The following is a 20,784-nucleotide window of genomic DNA, read 5'->3' as shown; positions in this document are numbered from 1 at the left end:
TAGCTTCGCAGCTATTCTGTACATTCAATTTATACAATTTAATATATACAGTTGTTACAGATTTAAGTGGTTTTCTTTTAGAACATCGACAATCCCACATCACCATTGTTTTCCTAGTAGCCGGAAAGCTCTCTACAAATATTATGGAAGGCATCTGCCAATATAGACTATATTTTGTATCAACTTTAATTCAGTACATTTTCTCTCAAGCGAAAACCAAACAAGAAATGTCGAGATTTTTTGAGGAGGGTCCCTAATTAATGTGGCTCTTAAAATGAATTAAAACGACTGAAACTTATACATGGTAATTCTGATAACAATTAATTATTTCAGTAAAGTTTACGAGATTTTCGCCAACTTTCTCATACTGTCCTCATTTGGACATATTATATCATGGCTGTCCAATTGTCAATTTTATAATAGTACGTGCATTTTATTGTGCTCAGTGGTATAACAAGAAATTTTAAAGGAAGAGTGGAATGGGGATGATTTTGATTTTTAATGACCTTAGTTTTTGGACAAATTTTCAGATCATAAGCGACTGAATGACCAATTAGATGGTCTGTTGTTGGGCTCATAATTCACTCACCCACACTGGTTATTCATGACCTCCAATAGGTTAGGAGACACTTGAGAGAATATGTAATATGGGGCATAGGAAAATAATAATAACTAACTGGAAAGTAAAGAGGAAATTGGAATCTTGTTTCTATAACATGTATCTTCAGAACTTTGTATAAATTATTAATTAATTGCTTGACATACTAACTCACTCATTCACTTCTTGAGAAGCTGCCAATTCTGCAGCTACTCAAGAACTTCCTAGCATTTTGTATCACACCCAAAGCTTCATTATCATGATTGCAGAGCTATTCACTGGTCCCCATCCTGAGCCAAATTAATCCAATCCATACCATCCTGTCCTATCTCTCTAAAATACATTTGCTTGACATACTCCCATTTTAATTATAGTTCTGTTATTTACCAGCAATGCAGTATGTCATGCTATGACAAGGGGTAGCAGGTGCAATGGACATGACTACAATCATAGTCTTCTTGATAAAACTGCTTTGAAAGTCTGTACCCAAGGAGGGGACCAGCTTCCTTATCTTCAGTGAACTCTCTTCACTTGTGGTGCATTCCCAGCAGACTCATGGAGTAGTACATTATGCAGCATCTTCAGTTACCCGGGTGGCTACTGATTTTGAACTTTTTGCACATTTTATTCAAACCTGTCCTGGACTTCTGAGCAGAGACCACTATCTTTAAATCTAAGTGTAGGATGTAAGGCAAATGCTGAAAAAAAAATTGTATATGGAATCTTGTAATTCACCTCATAAAGTAGGTTATCAGAACATTAAAAAAACTCATTTATGAAGGATCTAGAATGTATCTAGATAGAACAAATCTCAGGTTATACTAAACTAAAGATAAATTTAAATTATTCTGTGATACCAAGATCAGTTCTTTGTAAAAACAGAACGGCTCTGCCAGAATCTTGAGAGGAAGGACTAAACGTGAAGTAAAACCACAGACAGAAAAAAACCATACTTACATAAAGAAACATTATGTTAACAATATCTCAGTCATTGACACATTTGGCACGTCATTATCCGGATACCTGCCTACCCCAGAAAAACAATACGTAACCTTCTAGCTAAACAATATAAACATGATGAAAGATAAGATATGTACAAAGTACTGTAACATTGAAAATGCCGTGGCTAAAAATACTATAGTTTCATTGTCATTTTTCATTTACAGATGATTTTATCATGAGTATGGGAATGTGTATGGATCAGTAGCCACCAACAGAATTTATGCAGAAGAGGAATAAGAGCAGGATTTTTAAATTATTTCATCATTGGTGTGTCCTGAAAAAAGTGACGGGGTTATGTACATGGTAGTAATGTTCGCCATTTTGTTGGCTGAACTACGGATGTCGAACGTAGTAGTAGTTCTCCTTACAGAAGATGGCAGAACAGTAGGCATCATCGATTATCATGCAGATTCCTTCTGTAATCTGTGCCAGTCACTCACCAGGTGTTAGCTGTCTTTGGTCATAGGTTCTTCATTCTGTGATTCCGTGTTAGTTGTGTTTGTACCGGTGTTCTCACATTTCCGATTTGAAAATGTTGATTAAAGTTAAGGCAGGTATTGTATAACTGGGTTTAAGGTAATAGTAATAAATGTGTTTATTTGTTCAATAGTGTTAAATTAATCTTTTCCTTATTTTCATGTTGCCAAGAGCAGACGTTGACAGGGAAAGAGGTAAGTCTGCTTTGACAATCTAGATGTTAGTTCCTTTGCGCATTGAAATTATATTATAAAGTACATACATTACTCATGTTTTTAGTTGGGAACAATCTATAGTATTAACCTCTCAGTATATATGTATAATGTAAGTAAATGTATCATAAGGCGTGACGTATATGTTTTTGTAAGCAAGTAGAAATTATACGAAAGACCCACATGCCTAGGATGGGTGGTTACCACCCCTGCATCATGGCCAAAACTGCTGACCGAATTCTGTTTCTGTTGGCATTTTTAAATCCGTCATTCACAGCCATTTAACGTACATAACCTATGCAATTCAAAAGGGGTTGTGTGACCCAAGTATCAGTATTCGTCGTCACATGTGTCGTAAAAAGAAAGGGATGTGTTTTGTCTGTGTGTGATGTGCCAAACCGTTAAGCCATCAATTTGAAACAAGTTTATCCCAGTTTTATAAACTATTTTTATCTGAAAAAGAATTGTGCATATTGTTATTTTCATGGTTTCCCCCCCCCCAGAAAGTAACATATCTTTCTTATGAATGCCTCATTCGCTTCGATTTTCCTCAAAAACTGTAAAGTACAGACAGCATTCCATGCAGTAGGGTAATGTCACATGGTGTTATAGGAAGTGAAACACAACCACAGTTCTGCCAGAATTGAAAACTTTCCACTTAAATGGGTTAGAATGTTTGTGTTATTTTGCGTAATCCATGGTAAAATCTGAAATTATGTTTTAATTTGTGACAGTTATCTATCATAACAGAGAAAAATGTTATTTTTACTCACTGTTAGGGGTTTTTTGTACTGAAGTTTGCCAGTCCTTGGATTCAGTAGCTACTTGTTTTCAGGATTATGATATAATGAATCTGAAAAATTGAACTGGTTGTATGGAAAGTCCTGTGTCAGTACTGCCGGAGTGCATATTAAACATGGTTTGTAGCTTCTGGTCATCATCATCATCATCATCATCGTCGTCCTCCACCTTCAAGATGCAATTAGGCAGTAGTGGATTACTGATTCCAGCAAACCATCCTTGTTAATTGTTCTACTGCGGTATAAAAATCTCAATTATTTTGTCATTTGTGAATGAATGGAAGAATTTGAATTATTTATGATTTCCTTGTAATAAACATTGCTTTATAAGTTGTTTGTGAGTAGTTTCCATTGAGATTTTTACAGCTCGAAGAGTAATTTACTGAAGACATTTGATTCATTAAAACCAAAATAATTCTGATTTACCTAACCCCTTATTTTACCAGTGAGTTGGGATCTTTGTATCTGGTTATCCTTTCTTCCAATCTACAAGCTGGGGAAGGGAGACAGTGAAGCTAAGGTCCTGTGATCAGTAATGTGGAGTCAGAGTACTGCATTGTTCATCATGAAAACATTTCTGTTGCATGGAATAATGAATTAGTTAATGTACATATTTATTGTTTTATATATCATTTGTGTATTTAATGACTAAACAAATCAGAATTACCACAGCCATTTTAAGAACTGGAGTACAGTGGGTTCATTATTTGTTTAGAATGAATAGTATCATCAATACATCAGACAAAATATATCCTCTCTTTCTTTCATACTTGCATGATTTTTAGATCGTAAGTATACCATCTATAATGCAACAGTAACCTTATATAAGAGACACTAAAATATGTTTAATACACTAAAAGTGCTTGTTAAATACTTTAAAATGTCATTAAACTTATACATTCGTTCCTTGTTGCAACATGTTTCGGCCACACATGGACCATCATCAAGCAACTTTTATTTTATTGGGGAGACCTTTTATATAAGGTTATTTTGCATTATACACGGTATACTTACGATCTAGAAATTATGCCACAGTGCAACAGGATGCTGAAATATAATATACTCATATGATGTCTTCACATATTTAGCATACCTCACAAGGCTGTAGGTAAAATAACTGAACAGTAATATTATGAGTAGTTATTAAAGCAGCCAATTTTAGTTGACCTAAATTGTCACACATTCAATGCCTTCAATTTTTTCCCTTCCTGTCCTCCCATTTTAAAAATATGTTGTTTGTATATTGCATATTCAGCATGTGGGACCTGTATATGATTTTTTATCATGTTAAACTGGCTGAATCATCATACCAGCTGAAATTTTCCCCATTCCCAGTTTATACAATATGTACTCATTCCATTATGTATGCCAGATTTGATGATTGTGTTATATTGATTTATGCAAATGTGTGAAATTGTGTGTTTGCAAGGAACATGAAGTTCACTATCTTCTGGGATGTGTAGCCACCTGGTCTGGTAGATTGTTACCAACTTTTCAGATGAATACGCTACCTCCATCTTCACTCTTCACAACTCTGGAATGTCAGTAACAATCTACAAGAATATACAGCCTCACATCGTTGTAATGGTCATTGCTGTGAGAACCTCAAATCATACATTTCCTCATTTTTGTCTTAGCTCTCGCAGATGGTTTGTGCTGTGCTTGACTTGTATACCCCATCTTGTGTTGGTACAGGTGTCTGGAGACAGGGACTAGCTCTTATCGACTGGGCCCAACTGAGTATGTTCTACCTGAAGACAGAGACAGAACTCAATCTCCGAAACATTGTGTTTTTAAATAAAAATGGGACAGTGGATAATGACCAGAAACATAATACAGTAAAACTTGGTTATAGCAACATCGGTTTCTGCGACACCTTGTCTATTGCGTCAAATATTCAATGGTACGAACTAATTCCTCATAAAGCAACTGTTTTTATACCTTGCTTAGTACGACATGCACAAATGCATCAACCTCGTATGTAACGTCATTTTCATTCCTGAATTTCTCTGATATCATGGGAAAGTTCGATGTGTCTGCCCACCCTCACTTTCTCTACTTGCTGACGTGACTGTCCTGGAAGAATACGACCGCGGGCTGCAAGAGGAGCGTGGGTTTTATGCGAAAACAAGGGTGTGGGGTGGGACTGCGTGAATAGTGCAAGAGGATGCGGCAGGTTGTTAACTGCATTCCTTTCCTAGAATCTCGTCTAACAGGACCTCACATTGTCTACTTACCCTATAGTGTTCCTGCCTAAACCCAGAGAAGTGCAGTAGCGAAAACATGGCAATGAAAAGGAAAGTTTTAAACACTGAAGAGAAAGTTAAAGTGATTCGTGAAATATTGTGTGTATTGTCAGTGAAAGGCGCTGTAATATGTCTTTAATATTACACATTTTGGCAATTCCACGTTAATGTTACGTTAGTCTGTACTTAACTACGTATTTCACTAAAAATGCAACATTTTAACTCGGTTTTTGGTAGATGTTTACGTGACTAACATAAGGCTACTGTGGAAGTGCCCATTTCGGTTACAACGACATTCGTTTATAACGACACTATTTTTAGGTCCCTTTGATGTCGTTATAACCAAGTTCTATTTTATTTGTATTAATGTACCATCATCACGAACTTCTAGCTATTAATTATATTTCCTATTTCTATCTTTGTTAGTTTTTTTATTATTGCTAGTGGGGTGGGACTAAGTCCCTTGTACTGCAACCACTTCTGGCCTATTGTACCAGCCCCAGATGATAGGTGAGGGTGATTGTGGAGCAATTGGTGAAATGAAGATTGGCAGGAGAAACTGAAGTACTTGGAGAAAACCTGCCCCAGGGACACTTTGTTCACCACAAATCCCACTTGACCAGACCCCGTGATCGAACCCTGGCCACCACGGTGGGAAGCCAGCAACTAACTGCTTGAGCTATGGCATGGCCCTCTTTGTTAGTCACTCAAAACATTTAAGAGTTCACTGCAGGTGTCAAGCACTCCAGTTTCCTGTTATCGTTTTTATATTACTGTTACAATTAGAGAAACATTACTGTGAAATTGAGTAACGATTTTATCTTTTATATTTGGTTTATAATTCTGCAGATAGAAATTGATATCGAACCAACAGACAAAGTTGAACGCATCAAAGAAAGAGTTGAAGAAAAGGAGGGGATCCCACCCCAGCAGCAGCGCCTAATATTTTCTGGAAAACAAATGTGAGTACCTGTATTTTTCTGTGCAGATCTGTGCATTTGCTAGAATGCCATACCTGGAACACAAATATTTGGGGGTTTAAGTTGAGATCATGCGTTTAACATTTTCTGCAGTCAGATATTTAGGCATGGGGAGCTGTGTACTGGAGTCATCTGGCTCAGGATAGGGACTAGGGGTAAGCTGTTGTGAACATGGTAATGAACATTCACCTTCCACAAAAAGTTGGGAATTTGTTGACCAGATGAGTAACCGTTAGAATCTCAAGATGGTCTCTGCTTCATAGAGTTTGTTTCTTTCTCTAGTAGCCTGTTCATATGTCAGGTACTTCCGCCTGTTTTATTGTAACTCTGGTTTTAAAGCAACTGGAAATTATTCTTTCAGGAATGACGAGAAGACTGCTCAAGACTACAAAGTGCAAGGTGGCTCAGTGTTACATTTAGTGTTAGCTCTGAGAGGTGGAATTGGAACTGTATAATGACATTAAAAAACATTCTGTGTTTGTTACATTAACATTTATAATGATAATTGCTACAGTACATCCAACAACATTTTCTGTATGCTTGGCACCAATGATGTTTGTTCATTAATATACATTAGTTGCATTTACCAGTGTGCTTATTTCCTGTGTAGTCAATAACAGAAAAGTTTTCATCTTTTATATCTTGTACCCTCTCAGACTGTACGTCCCTTCCCTTCTTTTTACAAACCTTTTCATCCTTCTCTTCAATACATTTAGAATACAAAGCATAATGAAGAACTTTGGCTTGTGGGATATAATGCTGTGCTGTCCAGTGAAAGCCATAGCATTGGAGGAACATGTTGCATCCATCTTCACTGTCGAAGAGCCAGCGAGGCAACAAACCAACATGAAACAGAATGTAAAGTAAGTGTATTTTATCACAAAGGGAGGAACTAATCCTAATGACAGTGTTCAGTTTGAAGTCTGCTTTCATACAGGCTAAAAAAAGTTACTGGTGTGAACGAATGGAAAGGTTAAGGAACCATCTGTCCTAACATAAAATTGTAAGTACAGTATTTGAAATTTAAGGGGTGCGAATGACAATATCATTCGCATGCAAAATTGCTGCTTCAAATTTTTCTAATATTAACTACTGACATTCAACATTGGTCTAGGCCTATTGACCATATCTCAGTGCATCCAATTGACAGACTTACATGAGAAAATTTCATAACATGACTAATAAAATCGATAATTACAGTGTCAAAATAAAACTTTACATAGCATGCCGATATTAGATGTACAGGTAAGGGCATATAACTATCAAAAATCAGAGAACTGGAAATCAGCAGAAAACTAATGCATGGGACCAACCTAAGCCTTTACAGATAATACTGAAGCAGAAAGAAATGTAGCACAGACTACTGATTCACATAAGCTTTCATAGATATAGTTAGATGAAATGCTGCCTCCACATCATCATACAAGTTACATACTCTCATTACCGGGGAAGTAAATGCGTGTGTTTTATCGAAAATACTGAGTCAGGCTCGTCAGGCTGGTGCATTAATTGTGAGGAGATGAAGGATTGTCTGTGAAAAATGTTCTTTGCTATGGTTTGACCATGTGGTCTCTGGTATAGTCTCTTTGACATTTAGATACATGCTGTGATTGGGTATTACATCGGATTACTTCCATTTTTGAAAATTTCTGCTGGAGGCGGGTAAGTTACGAATATGTTTTTATAAACCAATTGCTTATCTCGTTTGTGATATTCTCAGGGAATTATTTGATATTAATGAATGTGCATTTAGTTAATGGTGATATACGTATATGTTATCACACACAATTACTGATTGATGTTGGCTGCCCACACGAAGTTATGTGTCATGTAGTGTTAGACATTTCGTATCACGATTCGTGCGAGATATAACTGAATGTATTCCATCGTAAGTAAAACGGTATAGGATAGAACTTAGACCAGATATTTGGTGTGAATTTTAATCCATATTAACGGTAGTTTTTAAACTAATATTCAGGTAAAACTTTCTAACAAAACGAAATCAAAGAAACGGTAGACAATAGATCTGAACTCGTATGGCGTGAAGACCGTAATGTTAGCCATTTGATACGTTGTAGGAAATCATTTCCATGGTGTAATCCCCACCAAATTATTTTTTATACAAGAGTGTGCTCCGGTTGAAGTTGCAGAAGAAGATCTGTGGCTCCCTTCTAGTCTAATGTTACCTAACCAATCGTAAGTGGTGAAAAACAATTTGGAAGTCACAATGGTGAGGCCAGTGGAATGTTGTACAATTGTTGTAAACTGTATACCACACTTGAAACTGTTCTGTAATTACAAGATTAGTGCAGGGTATCAATTTGCGGCCTCCAAATTCCTGTCTGATGTACTATTCATAAAACATTTTAGCCTGGTCTCTTGGTATTAAGGAAATTTTATAGTTCGTAATTATGGGAGGTTTCCTTCATCAGTAATGTAAAGAAATGTTAACCCCAGCTTGGATGCAGTGTTTGTTAAACAATTCTGAATACAAAATTTCATATTAACTGTCATGTGAACCATTCTGTTCTTGTGGATTTTCATTTTCATCTGTAGTGAACTAGCATAGCTCAATAGCATGGTTAATCATAGGCTTACTATAGTGACTAGGTTGTAGTCTGGAGGACTGGGCTTTCAAAGTTTCAGTACAGTAAAAGACAGGGATTGTTCAGTTTCCTACTGCATACAGACCTGCTCTGAGGCTCACCCAGCCTGTATGAAATGGGTATTGAGGGCTCTGTCATTGGGTGCAAAGCTGACCACTCATTTTGATACATTTTTGAGGCCAATAATGCTTAAAGCTACACTTCAATTCCCCTGTAAAAGAATGGAATCAATTATGTCATGGCGCTTAGTTAAGCTTAAAGCAAACTTTTACCTTCCATAATGATACCAGTGCATGCAATGTCAAGGGCCACTGTTTTGCTCGACTTCCCTGTATGCCATATTGTTTCACAGAGTAATTATTTCTCCATTTACTTGGTCCTTGCAAAATGGCCCTCTTAAAGATCAATATTCTTTGCTTTTGCTCCTGACTTCTCCCTATCAAGGCAGTGGTTTGTTCAGTGTCCTGGTGCTGCCATTTCCTGTGTTTTTAACTTTTCTCTTACTATCTTCCTTTCCACAATTGGCTTCCACTTCTACCCTAAAGGTGGAGAGGCAAGAGGTTTCTCTGAAACATTGGTACATGTTACGTCACAGTGTCATCCCAGAAGACAGTAATCTTCATAGCCCGAATGTGTATGAAAATCATCAGTTGATTCATGGCCCAGAACAAGTCAGTCATGAAAATTGTTCATATACCCGAGAATTACTGTCACCATCACTGGAAGTAAATACTGTAGCAACATAAATGTTACAAAGTGTGCATCCATTTTTTAACATGTAGCATTTATTATGGATGATTAAAGTAATGCTAAGTAAAGAGTAATCACATTTTTTAATTTGGAGAATGGAGTATCTAACCCAAAATGGGTGTTAGATGTCTGGGTCTGGGACAGAAATTGAGTCTGAAAGTGCATCTAAATATGGTCTCAATAGATGAAGTTGTATGTCATACTCTATCTTATAGTGATATTAATGATAAAATAACAACTAAAGCAATTGAAAAAGTTATCTCTTCTTTGCATTCAAAAAATTCTTCTGGATATGATGAGATTTCGATGAAGACACTAGAAATTAGTGCCCCATACATTTCTTCCCCTTTGTGCTGTATATTCAATAAAGTAGTCTTAGATGGTAAATTCCCCTTTATAATTGACCCACTCAGTGAGGCTTCAAGCCCCACAAGTTGGTCGGCACTTATAACTGTCCTCTTAGTGCCCTTACGTTGGTCTCCACTTTCATCTGCCGCTTCCTTGTTGCTGCCTGGTTCAGGGTAGGGTGTGGGATTACTCTGAATTTGAATTTGTATGGGCGCCAGTGGACTTGGGTGAAATCCACGAATTTGGAACAGGGGAAACAAAGGGGGGGGGGATGTGGATGGGCGGGCATTTGGGATTTCGGCTGCTCAGACAGTAGGACAAGATTCTGTCTCAGGGCAACTTCTGGGTCTTGCTCACACAAGGAGATAGAGAACACTTAAAACACACACTTCACCAACACTGTTGCTCTTTATTGTAGATGTGAACTAGAATTACATATTACAAGGCTGTAGCAATTTTGAATTTGTGTACTGGACTCGGCCAACACCAATTTAAAGTCCGGAAGGTCCAAATGTCGCGAAGCTACTCCAATTTGTTACTCTCTTTAGACGACTGACCCCTGTTACTCCCTTTAGAAGACTGATTCCTCCGAAGAGGCAGAAGTCTTGATGGTTCTGGGAATGCCCGATTTCCTCTCCTCTGAAATTTTGCTGATTGGCTGAACGTAAAATTTGGGTGTTTCTCTCATTTACATTCAGCCAATCCCTAACAAGATCCATGTTAATTTGGGCCTAAGTACAAGACAGTCCTTCTGACAGCTCTCAAATAAATGAAGGTACACAAACGATCGCTTGGTACACCCCTCCAAAAATAATTGTGACTCGTATCTGTCAAGTCTCAAATTTTCAAAGACTCATACCGCCGAAGTTAAGCATTGAAATTCCCAGAAAATGCAGTGGGATACTTCCTGCTCCGTTCTGGGTTTTCAAGTGACCTGCAGCTCGCTTGTCCCTCAGAAACACCAGATGTCGTCCTTGGTGCCTGCTGGTGCTGGGGTCAGTAGTGTTTCATCTTTTGTTAATTGGTAATACAGTTCATTTACTTGTAGTACATTATAATTAAGAATGTAAATCAACAACATTGCTGAGGTTCCTGCACAGTGCCGTTACACCTTACATATGAAATACTCGATTGTAACTCCTATATACAAGAAAGGTGATAAGGAAAACTGCAAATTATAGACCAATTGCATTGTTAACTTCATTTTCCAAGGTGTTTGAAAAAATAATATTTAGAAGATTATTGACACATGTTCACGCTTATGACGTTCTAGCTGAACAATTTGGTTTTTGCTCCAAATTAACCACTGAAACAGCTTCATATAACTTAATAAATACAGTTTTAGCAGCTATTAACAATAAAGAAAAAGTAGGTGGAATGTTCTTTGATTTGGAGAAGGCTTTTTTCTGCGTAAATCACAAAGTACTTTTATATAAACTTGAATTTTGTGGTATAACTGACAACGTATATATGTTATTAAAATCATATCTCCAAAACCAATATCAAAGGGTGGTAATTAAAAATGGACCATTTTATAAGAGTGAATGAGATTAGGGTCGGGTCAAACGTGGTGTTCCCCAGGGATCTGTTCTGGGACCATTCCTTTTCCTACTATATATCAATGACCTACCTTTACAAAATATCTGAATGTCAGTGTAAACCCCCAAACAATTTTATTTGCGGATGATTCTATCATAATCATCAGTAATGAAAACAAAACTGTACTAGGAAATAACTTGAAGTCAGTCTTCAGTAGTGCGACGAAATGGTTTAAGGCAAATTTACTCTCATTAAATCTGGACAAAACCTATTGTATGGGATTCCACTCTAAAGATATTATTAATTCCAAAATACAAATGAAATATAACAATTTTATTGCCAATTCTGCTGAATTAAAGTTTCTTGGGCTTGTACTTCACAATACTCTGTCTTGGAAGAGTCACACCAATATGTTGGCTTCCAAATTAAACAAAGCGTGTTATATTGCAAGGACAATCAGACCTTTCATATCTTTAAATTCCCTAAAGGTAATCTATCATGCTTATTTTCATTCAGTTATAACATACAGGTTAATTTTCTGGGGAACTTCTTCCCACAGCACAAATATTTTCAAACTCCGAAAGCGAATGGTTAGAATAATGGAAGCAAGACCCAGGGATTCTTGCAGAAATTTTTTTTTAATTTTAAATATATTACCGTTAGCATCTCAGTACATACTCTCCTTGGCTCTGCGTATGGTTACCAATAAATCATTGTTTAGACAAAATTCTGAAATTCATAATTTTAATACCAGGAATAATTTAATTCTTTTCAAGTAACGACTCACTTGACAATGTTTCATAAAAGTCCTGCCTATGCGTGCATTAAGATATACTGTATAACCATCTTCCAGCTGTCATTAAGGACTTGGCATGTGATATTAAAAGCTCTAAAAAAAACATTAAAAAGTATTTGCATGAGCATTCTTTTTATATTGTGGGTGAATTTTTTATGCATAAAACTAGATGAGTATTTTTGATTGTAATAGTAAAATCATTGTGTCAGTATTTACAGTGTTCTATTCTGTGAATTTTTTATGCATAAAACTAGACATATTTCTGATGGCAGTGGCAACATCATTGTATCAGTATTTACAGTGTTTTATTATTTTTATATTTTCGACAAAATCTTTTAATGATTGCATGTCTTATTTATTTATCGTTATTTATTAATATTGTACTGTCTTTTATTTTTTACTTTTCTATATCCATTGTACCAGTATGGATCCACAGAATAAATTTAAAAATTGAAAGAAATGTAATCCATTAGCAGTTGGTGTGAAAATTTGGTGCAATATAACGCAGTTATTTTAAGAAAGTGGTAGGCCTATTTTCATGGTGATTGCTGAAATTATATATTTCATTATAATGCGTTCGTTTCATATTCGGCATAAAGTGTTACAAGTAAATCGTAGAAACAGAGTTTTAGGGCACTATTAATATTAACATCTATAATGTGGGAACCTGGTAAATGACATTTTTCCCCGGCTTTGAAGATCCATAACTTCCCAGAAATTTGTCATCTCGAAATTATTTTAAATGGCATCTACCGACCGAAATCAGTACAGGTGTACGCACGCAAGTGCAGTGGCAGGCCCGTGTGACGTAGCACGCTTCCAACCAATAGTATTGAGAAGCTCATCTGCAGTTCTGATCGTTCTGATGTAGATCGCTACATGATTCCATTTCAAAATAGCTATTCTGATCATTGTGACGGCGAGGAATTCTTCGTAAGTTAAGTGGCATTTCTTGACGATTTATCATCAGTTTAAGTGTAATTTTTATGTATATTATTGGCATGGATTGAACCTTTTACAGTTATCGTAGGTATTTGCTTTTAGTTGTCGCAATTTCTGTACCTTCGACTATGTTAAGAAGCCACGTGGTGAATCGTGTGTAGAGACAGTAATTCCAGATTTTAGTTTTCACCCTCAGCGTCCAGCGGGGGGGGGGCGATTGACCAAGCATCTGCCTACCCGCATGTTTTTTTTTTAAATAATGGTTTTAATAAAATATGCAGGCATTAATGAACTTAATGATGTTTAAAAATCACCGTGTCCGGAATAATCCATGGCAGTAACCGGCATGACTGTCCCACCCCAGCTGCTTGCCACGCCCATGTAGGCATGTTATTCACTATTAAATTAAGCCCGGTATTCTGGGACTTGATACCTTATAGTGTGTTTGGTGAAACATGCTACTTTTTTTCACGATGGCTGTAAGGTTTCAGTTACTAAGAGCTTGAAAATATCGCTACCCTGGACAGGTAGCGATATTTGTGCACTTTATCACGCCGTGACAACATTGATCAAGCATACAAATGTTGCTGATCAGAACCTGGCAATAGATGCCGTTTTTGCATTTTTAATCTCATCACTTTAAGTTGTGAAAGGTTTTTCAGGTGTCATACACATGTTGCATAGGGTTCATGTGGCATCAGTGGACTACTTGTATCAGGAAACATTTCCTTTGTCCTGTTTCAAATCTGCCAGTTATTTCAGTCCCATTGATGGTGACGGTATTTTCTTTATACTTCCTTTTGCTGTTGAAGACCATGAGGATGAAAATTTACAAAATGGTACCTGTAGTTTTGTAAGTGTATAATGCTCACATCAGGGAGCAGACATAGGTTGTGGGTGTTTGTGACTAGTGTGCTGAAGAGAATATTTGAACCTCAGACAGGAAGTAACATGGAAGAAACTAGAGGTGATCTTCATACCATACTCTTTGCTCAGTGCCAAATACATTTGTACCTTGGACTTGCAACACAATGTAATCCCAGGAGTGGGTCATATACCAGGTTGATTTATAACATGGGGTGTGTAGTTAATATTCATGGAACTCAAAGCAGACACAAAATATGTGATAAATAGCCGATTCATCATGTACAAATCAACACTCATGTCTCCCAGTAATTGTCTACATGTGGAGTTAACCTCGAGAAAAGCATGTTTGATAATGTGTTGTGTGTAGTTGATAATGGTCATATCTGAGAATTGGTTCAGTCAGTTTCATAACCCTCATTAGAAATGCTTTTTGAATTACTTTCAGTTCCTTGCTTAAGCATTATATTGTAGGTGAAGAGAATTCGCAGTAAGTTTCAGCATCCCTCAGTAAGGCCAGGCGCATGTTGAGGTGCAGGTGAAGCAAGGCAGCGCAGCGCAGCTTTCTGCGATCCTATAAGATATGAATTCAACTGCGCAAGTTGATGCGCAGAGCAGGTTGAAGCAGGAACTGAGTCTTACTCCTCTGCTATACGCAGTGCTCAAGACGCAGATTCCTGCTCGCAGGTGTCCCGTGCAAGGAAGATGATTGAAGAACTACCAATCGAAGCTGTGCGCCGAAGGAAGATTTTGTATGATACAAGCGATCCAGATTGTATGAAGACTAAATTGAAGGTGGAGAAGTGGAATGTCATCGCAAAGGAAATTAATTTAAACAATGGTAAATATGTTTTCAACTCATATATTTCCTAAATTATATACATTGCTAATTCTTTTCTTGGCCAGTGTGTCGTCCATATGTTCAAAATTTTGATGGATATAATGAAATATTTACATACTGTGTTTTTCACACTGTGCTCTTTCCCTGCGCTGCCTGCGCCCGGCCTAATCAGCGGCTGTATTTAGAATTTTCATTCATTTGCAGCTTAGGACAATTTGGCATGGAGTGATTCATCAGCACAGTGGTTCAGAAGCAGTCTCTGAATGATGCAGGCATGGCTACAAGATGGTTATTTCAGGTACATAATTCGGTGTTCTGAATTTTAACCCTTTCACTGCCAAGTAATTAGTGCCCAGTCATGCCCCCTGTGCTAACTTACATTTGCAGTTTTTTGTAAACATGCAAATCGAGAGAATGTGAGTTAATACATATTAACTGTTACCAAATAATTTGAAGATAGTTTTGGAATGAGAGTATTTGGACTGAAGAGAGATGAAGTGACATGAGGTTGGAGAAAACATCACTTTGATGAACTGAATAATAAATTGTGCGTAAATGGAATTTTTTCATCACTTATGATCAGCAGTTTTTGGCTAGAATTATTCTGAAACTGCACAGAGATTACTTACCTATACAAGCTCCATTTTAACTGTGCAATGAGGTTTGCATGATAAACATATTAAGAAATTTTGATGAAAGCACAAATCATGGTCTTCCTGCTGCAAAGCAGTATGTGCAATTATTTCTTAAGGATGTAGTGGCCCTAAGAGGCCTCTGTGAATAGTCACCCATTATGCCTGATAATGGCCAAAATCCAAAATGATTTGCATTTATTCGTAGCTTGTAACACAGTTGTCAGACTAGGACTTAACCTTGTGTCTTATTCTACAAAATAGTGTTTCTTACGTTGCTGCCACATTATTTGATGTAACTGGCATGTTGGTGAATTTGAAAGTGTGCACGTGTGATTGCCTTCAGTGCCATGAATTTCATGAGGAATGGACGTAACTCAAGTCGGTTGGATGCCGTGGAGGCTTGAGCGCGTACTTGCCACCTTCCCGTTGTTTATCAGATACAGTACATGTTGTTTCTAGGTCAGTAGTGCAATGATTTACAGTTATGCTTCTCTCCTGAGCTAAGTACGTAACTCTGTTTACACAATCAGGTAGGATCTGGCGCTTCAGCTCTACCAAGATGTCCTCAGCAAATTTTCAAGGGTAAAGTTTAGAATATAAAATAACCTACAGCATAAGCCAGTTGACTCCAGATTCATGTCAAGGCAAAACGAAGATGACCATGAAAACCGTTGAGTGGGATAAGGTAAAGATGTCCTTGTGCTTATTTAAGCACTGTGCCATGAAGACACATTTCCACTAGATGGAGATGAGTGGTCAGCTTCACATCACAGCGGCTTTACACCCTGTCCTGTTCGTTTCATTGTCATATTTCCCCAGTTGATGATTCCATCTTGTGCAGAAACTGGTATCTTGTTTTGACCAGGTTATTCATTAGTTTTCCATTGCAGATGGAATTAATTGAAGGATGTGGTTTGTAGAAAGTATGTTACATTGCTATTAAAGGTGAAATTATCCCCATGCGTATTTTAAGCTTAATTAAGCCATGAAGACATGGGGGGAGCATAGCTATAGCTACAGCATCCTTGACCTTGGCATTAGATGGAGGTGAATGGTCAGCGTCATGCCCCAACCACTTTACCCCCAGGGAAATATAACCCCCTACTTATTGGGTGGGCCTTGGATCTGGTCTGGACAGTATGGAGAAGAGAAAATCTTGCCCCTATTGTGAATTGAACCCAGGCCATTAGCCCATAGCTTGTCGCTGTACTGACCAAGCTGTCCCAACTCCATTATTGAAACTGCAATTTTACAGGAGCACAGTTATGTGCTCTTTGAAGCCATATGGTGCAGTAGCCAAATCTCATTTATATGTGCTACTTTCATTCAGTCCATGATGAAGAACTTGACCCCAAATTGACATTTTTTTTTCAGACCAAGTTAATATCCAGATAACTACAATCTGTGTGCCAGAATCTGTTTAGAAGGTCTGAAAAATGTATCTAAGCTGATGGAGAATATTTTCAGGATCTCTCATAAGGTACGTATGTAAATGTAAGTGCACAAAGTTACTGCACTTCACTGTGACCACAGTTGACTGAGCAGGAAACGGGACAATTGACACAGCATTCTCACACAGCAAAAAGTTGACTCACCCTCCACATAACCTCCCTGTACAATCAAATGATTATGAACAAAGAATTGGGCACACTGTAGAAGTAAGGATAATGCAGATCAGAATATGAAAAATGCTATTCACAGTTGAGTACATACTTTAAAATGCATGCCATTTAGGGAGGCATGTGAATCACTTGTCTGTTCAAACAAAGCTTGACAGTTTCTTCAACTTTGCATTATTACATTCGAAGGAAGTACAGCTTTCGAGTCCTTTATCGATGAATAAATGTATTGTTTTTATAGTTTTTAACTAAAGGGCATACGGTTATGGTTTTTTTTCCGTCAGCACTACTTATATCGTTACATTTTTCAATTATTTGTGCTTTTTTAAGGGCTGCCACAGCCTTCACTAATCCAGATTATCGCTGAATCTGCATGATATCGCCAATTACTCTGGATTAGTGACAGGTTACTGCATTCGTATCTGACACTTCATACTATTACTTTGAGATTACTTGCCAGCCTCATCATGTAGTGTGTGTGAAAATGGAAATTGCTACATCATGTATAGTCTCCAGGGTTTGTATATTTTCTTATTCTTAATTGGTTGCACTTAAGATATTAATTGAAGGTAGCTGAAAATGTCTAGTTACAAAAGTCACATGAGATGATAACTGAAGATGTGGCATGAAACCATGATAGACAGTTGGTCAGATCCTTGACAGTTTTGTGACGCAGTTACAGGGGTTGGACAAATTAATGAAAACACTAAGAAATTGTGGAATAGAATTTGTTTGTGTTGGCTACATTGAAAGACCTTCAATATTATATTTAAGCATCCTGTTGCACTCCATACGATAAATGATATAATGATACAAATTCCGTCCCAAGTGCAAACAATATATTACGTGTCCTTGATCTTGTTCACCCACACTACATGTTTCGGCCTCAGATGGCCATCATCAGGTGTATAACACTCACGTTGCTGTCACACTGCACCCAGCCCAAAATTTAACGTTTAAAACACTTGTTATTATCAACATCTACTTCGTTGATATCTGTCTGGTTTGTAGATTATTTTACACACGTTAATTTTGACGTTCCTGTAGTAGCACTATAAAATCTTTAGTTCTAATTTTAAAATCTTTTAAAATGTTTCTCTAAATTTTAAATTTAAAATTGTTAGGGTTACTCGCCCTATGTCTAAAGTGCTGCAGCAGCTAGTTCTTGTTTCCACACTGTATAGGTGTTATCCTGTGTAGTCTTCCTGTGTGCGTGCCGCTGTTATTCTTTACTACGTGTGCTACTACAGGAACGTCAAAATTAACGTGTGTAAAATAATCTACAAACCAGACAGATATCAATGAAGTAGAAGTTGATAATAACAAGGAAAGTATTTTAAATGTTAAATTTTGGGCTGGGTGCAGTGTGACAGCAACGTGAGTGTTATACACCTGATGATGGCCGTCTGAGGCCGAAACATGTAGTGTAGAGGAGCAAGATCAAGGGCACATAATATATTGTTTGCACTTGGGACGGAATTTGTATCATTATATCATTTATCGAAAGACCTTCAGTTGGCAAAATTGAATGTTCTTCTGTTTGTTTACACTTTGTAGTGCTTGTGTAAGTGCATTAGTGATTGTGATGAGCAACAGTGTGTGTGAAAGAATCGAAGAATGGGAGAGTTATCCAATTTTGAAAAAGTACTCATTGTTGGTGCATGTTTAGCTGGAGCATCTGTCTCAAAAACTGACACATTATTAGGTGTATTGAGAGCGACAGTTTCTAAGGTTTTGTGGGCATAATACCACTCACGAGAAGACAGCAGCAAAGAGGAACAAACAGTGGGCAGAAATTGGCATTGACTGAAAAATCACTTGACTACTGCAGCATAGGTAACAGCAGAACTCAATATTTATCTTGAAGACCCTGTTTCCACAAAAAGTATCTGACATGAGCTTCAGAAATCCGTCTGCGGTAGGGCTGCAATTGCTAAACCTCTGATTATTGAAAATAATGATGAGATGCATAAACCTTGGTGTCACAACCATAAAACCTGGGCATCAGACAACTGGAAATGCACGTGTGATATGGTTTGATGTCATCCTTCACGCTGTTCCCTGTTTCAACAGTGAAACATGGGCGGGGGGATTCTGTGATGGTTTGTGCAATAGTATTTTGCAGTATTGGTCCCATTATCACCCTTCTTGGCTAAATTACTGCCAGGAAGTACGTGGACAGGTTGAATAATTAGATGCATTCCATGATCCAGATGTTATTTCTGAACAACAATGCAGTTTCCGGGACAACAGTGCCCCCATTCACACAGCTGGAACTGTGCGGTTCAGTCATAGTTTGAAGAGCATGAAGGTTAAGACATCATCCCTTGCCAGCACAGTCACCACATTTGAACATCACTGAACCACACTGTTCAGTTTGGAGACTAAAGTGAGGAACAGTTTCCCGTTTCCAACATCTGTAAAACAACTTGAAGATGTTCCTCAAGAAGAATGGTATAAAATTCTGCTAGATACTGATTGAAACTTGTACGAGTCCATTCCAAGAAGAATTTTTGTTGTACTGAAAGCAAAAGATGGTCCAACATCATATTAATGGAGAAATGTGTTTCCATTGTTTTGTCCAACCCATGTACATATCTGCTGCAAGATTACTGTTTATTGTATAGGATCCATGGTTTGGGTTTCAGACCTATTTTATTATGAACACCAAAGACTGATGTGATGGCAGACATCCTAGAAATTGTGAAATAAGTTTTATATTTTCACAAAAGCAGTTAGCCAGTCATTTAAATTTGAAACTTCAGTTCCATAACTTAGGAGAAGGCTGTTTAATTACTTTGTTGAGTAGGCCAGTCTGGGAAGGCTCAGAGATTGTGTGGACCAATGCCTATATGCCTGAACTTCAGTCACACAAGTTTGATGCTGAAAATGTGAAATTAGACTTAGAATCCGTTTATGATATTTGTTTATAAGTATGTAGGTAAGTCAATAAGTAAGTTACAAATGGATATAGAACTTAAACAAATAAGAGTACTGATTTGAAAAATGCTTTTATTTCTCAACATAATCTCCCTGTATGTTGAAGCACTTGTCCCATCGTTTCACAAGCCCCTGATAACCAGCAGCATAAAATTCTTTGGGCTGATGTCGGAACCAGATGTGTTCACATGGCATGGCCTACCTCATGATGCATGACAGGTTAGGTTCTCACAAAGTCTGTGCACGATGGGTGCCGCGTATGCCGACCCCACAACACAAAATGCAAAGAATGGGTCTGGCATTACAGCATCTCAATCGCTACCACAATGAAGGCCAAGATATGCTAGCCCGAATTGTCACAGGTGATGAGTCTTGGTTTCACCATTACCATCCCGAGACAAAGCATGCATCAATGCAGTGGAAACATCCTGCATTGCCGGCCAAAAAAAGTTTAAGGTGACACCATCCTCCAGGAAAGTGATGCTCACAGTCCTCTGGGATCACGAAGGCATACTGCTCACCACATTCCAGTCTCAAGGTGACGCAGGATGTTTCCACTGCATTGATGCACGCTTTGTCTCGGGCTGGT

At 37.6% G+C, this 20,784-nt stretch overlaps 1 protein-coding gene and 1 long non-coding RNA gene across 2 annotated transcripts in view; both read left to right on the top strand.

The window, feature by feature from the left end:
- The first annotated feature begins 2,038 nt into the window (after positions 1-2,038).
- Positions 2,039-6,901, top strand: LOC111866603 (NEDD8). Its single transcript, XM_023855722.2, has 4 exons — positions 2,039-2,150; positions 2,254-2,271; positions 6,185-6,297; positions 6,677-6,901. The coding sequence occupies exons 1-4, from the start codon at positions 2,133-2,135 to the stop codon at positions 6,768-6,770; spliced, it is 243 nt and encodes an 80-aa protein (XP_023711490.1). The 5' UTR covers positions 2,039-2,132; the 3' UTR covers positions 6,771-6,901.
- A 6,671-nt stretch (positions 6,902-13,572) lies between these two features.
- The window catches only part of LOC111866604, a 17,987-nt gene continuing 10,775 nt past the window's right edge, over positions 13,573-20,784 (top strand). Inside the window, exons 1-3 of the long non-coding RNA XR_002843176.2 lie at positions 13,573-15,001; positions 15,206-15,299; positions 17,011-17,116. This is a non-coding gene — a long non-coding RNA (uncharacterized LOC111866604). The remainder of the gene's footprint in view (positions 15,002-15,205; positions 15,300-17,010; positions 17,117-20,784) is intronic.

Source organism: Cryptotermes secundus, unplaced genomic scaffold (assembly GCF_002891405.2).
Source record: "Cryptotermes secundus unplaced genomic scaffold, Csec_1.0 scaffold704, whole genome shotgun sequence".
Lineage (NCBI taxonomy): Eukaryota > Metazoa > Arthropoda > Insecta > Blattodea > Kalotermitidae > Cryptotermes > Cryptotermes secundus.
Note: the sequence above shows the minus strand (reverse complement) of the source record. Positions and strands in the feature narration are given on the sequence as shown.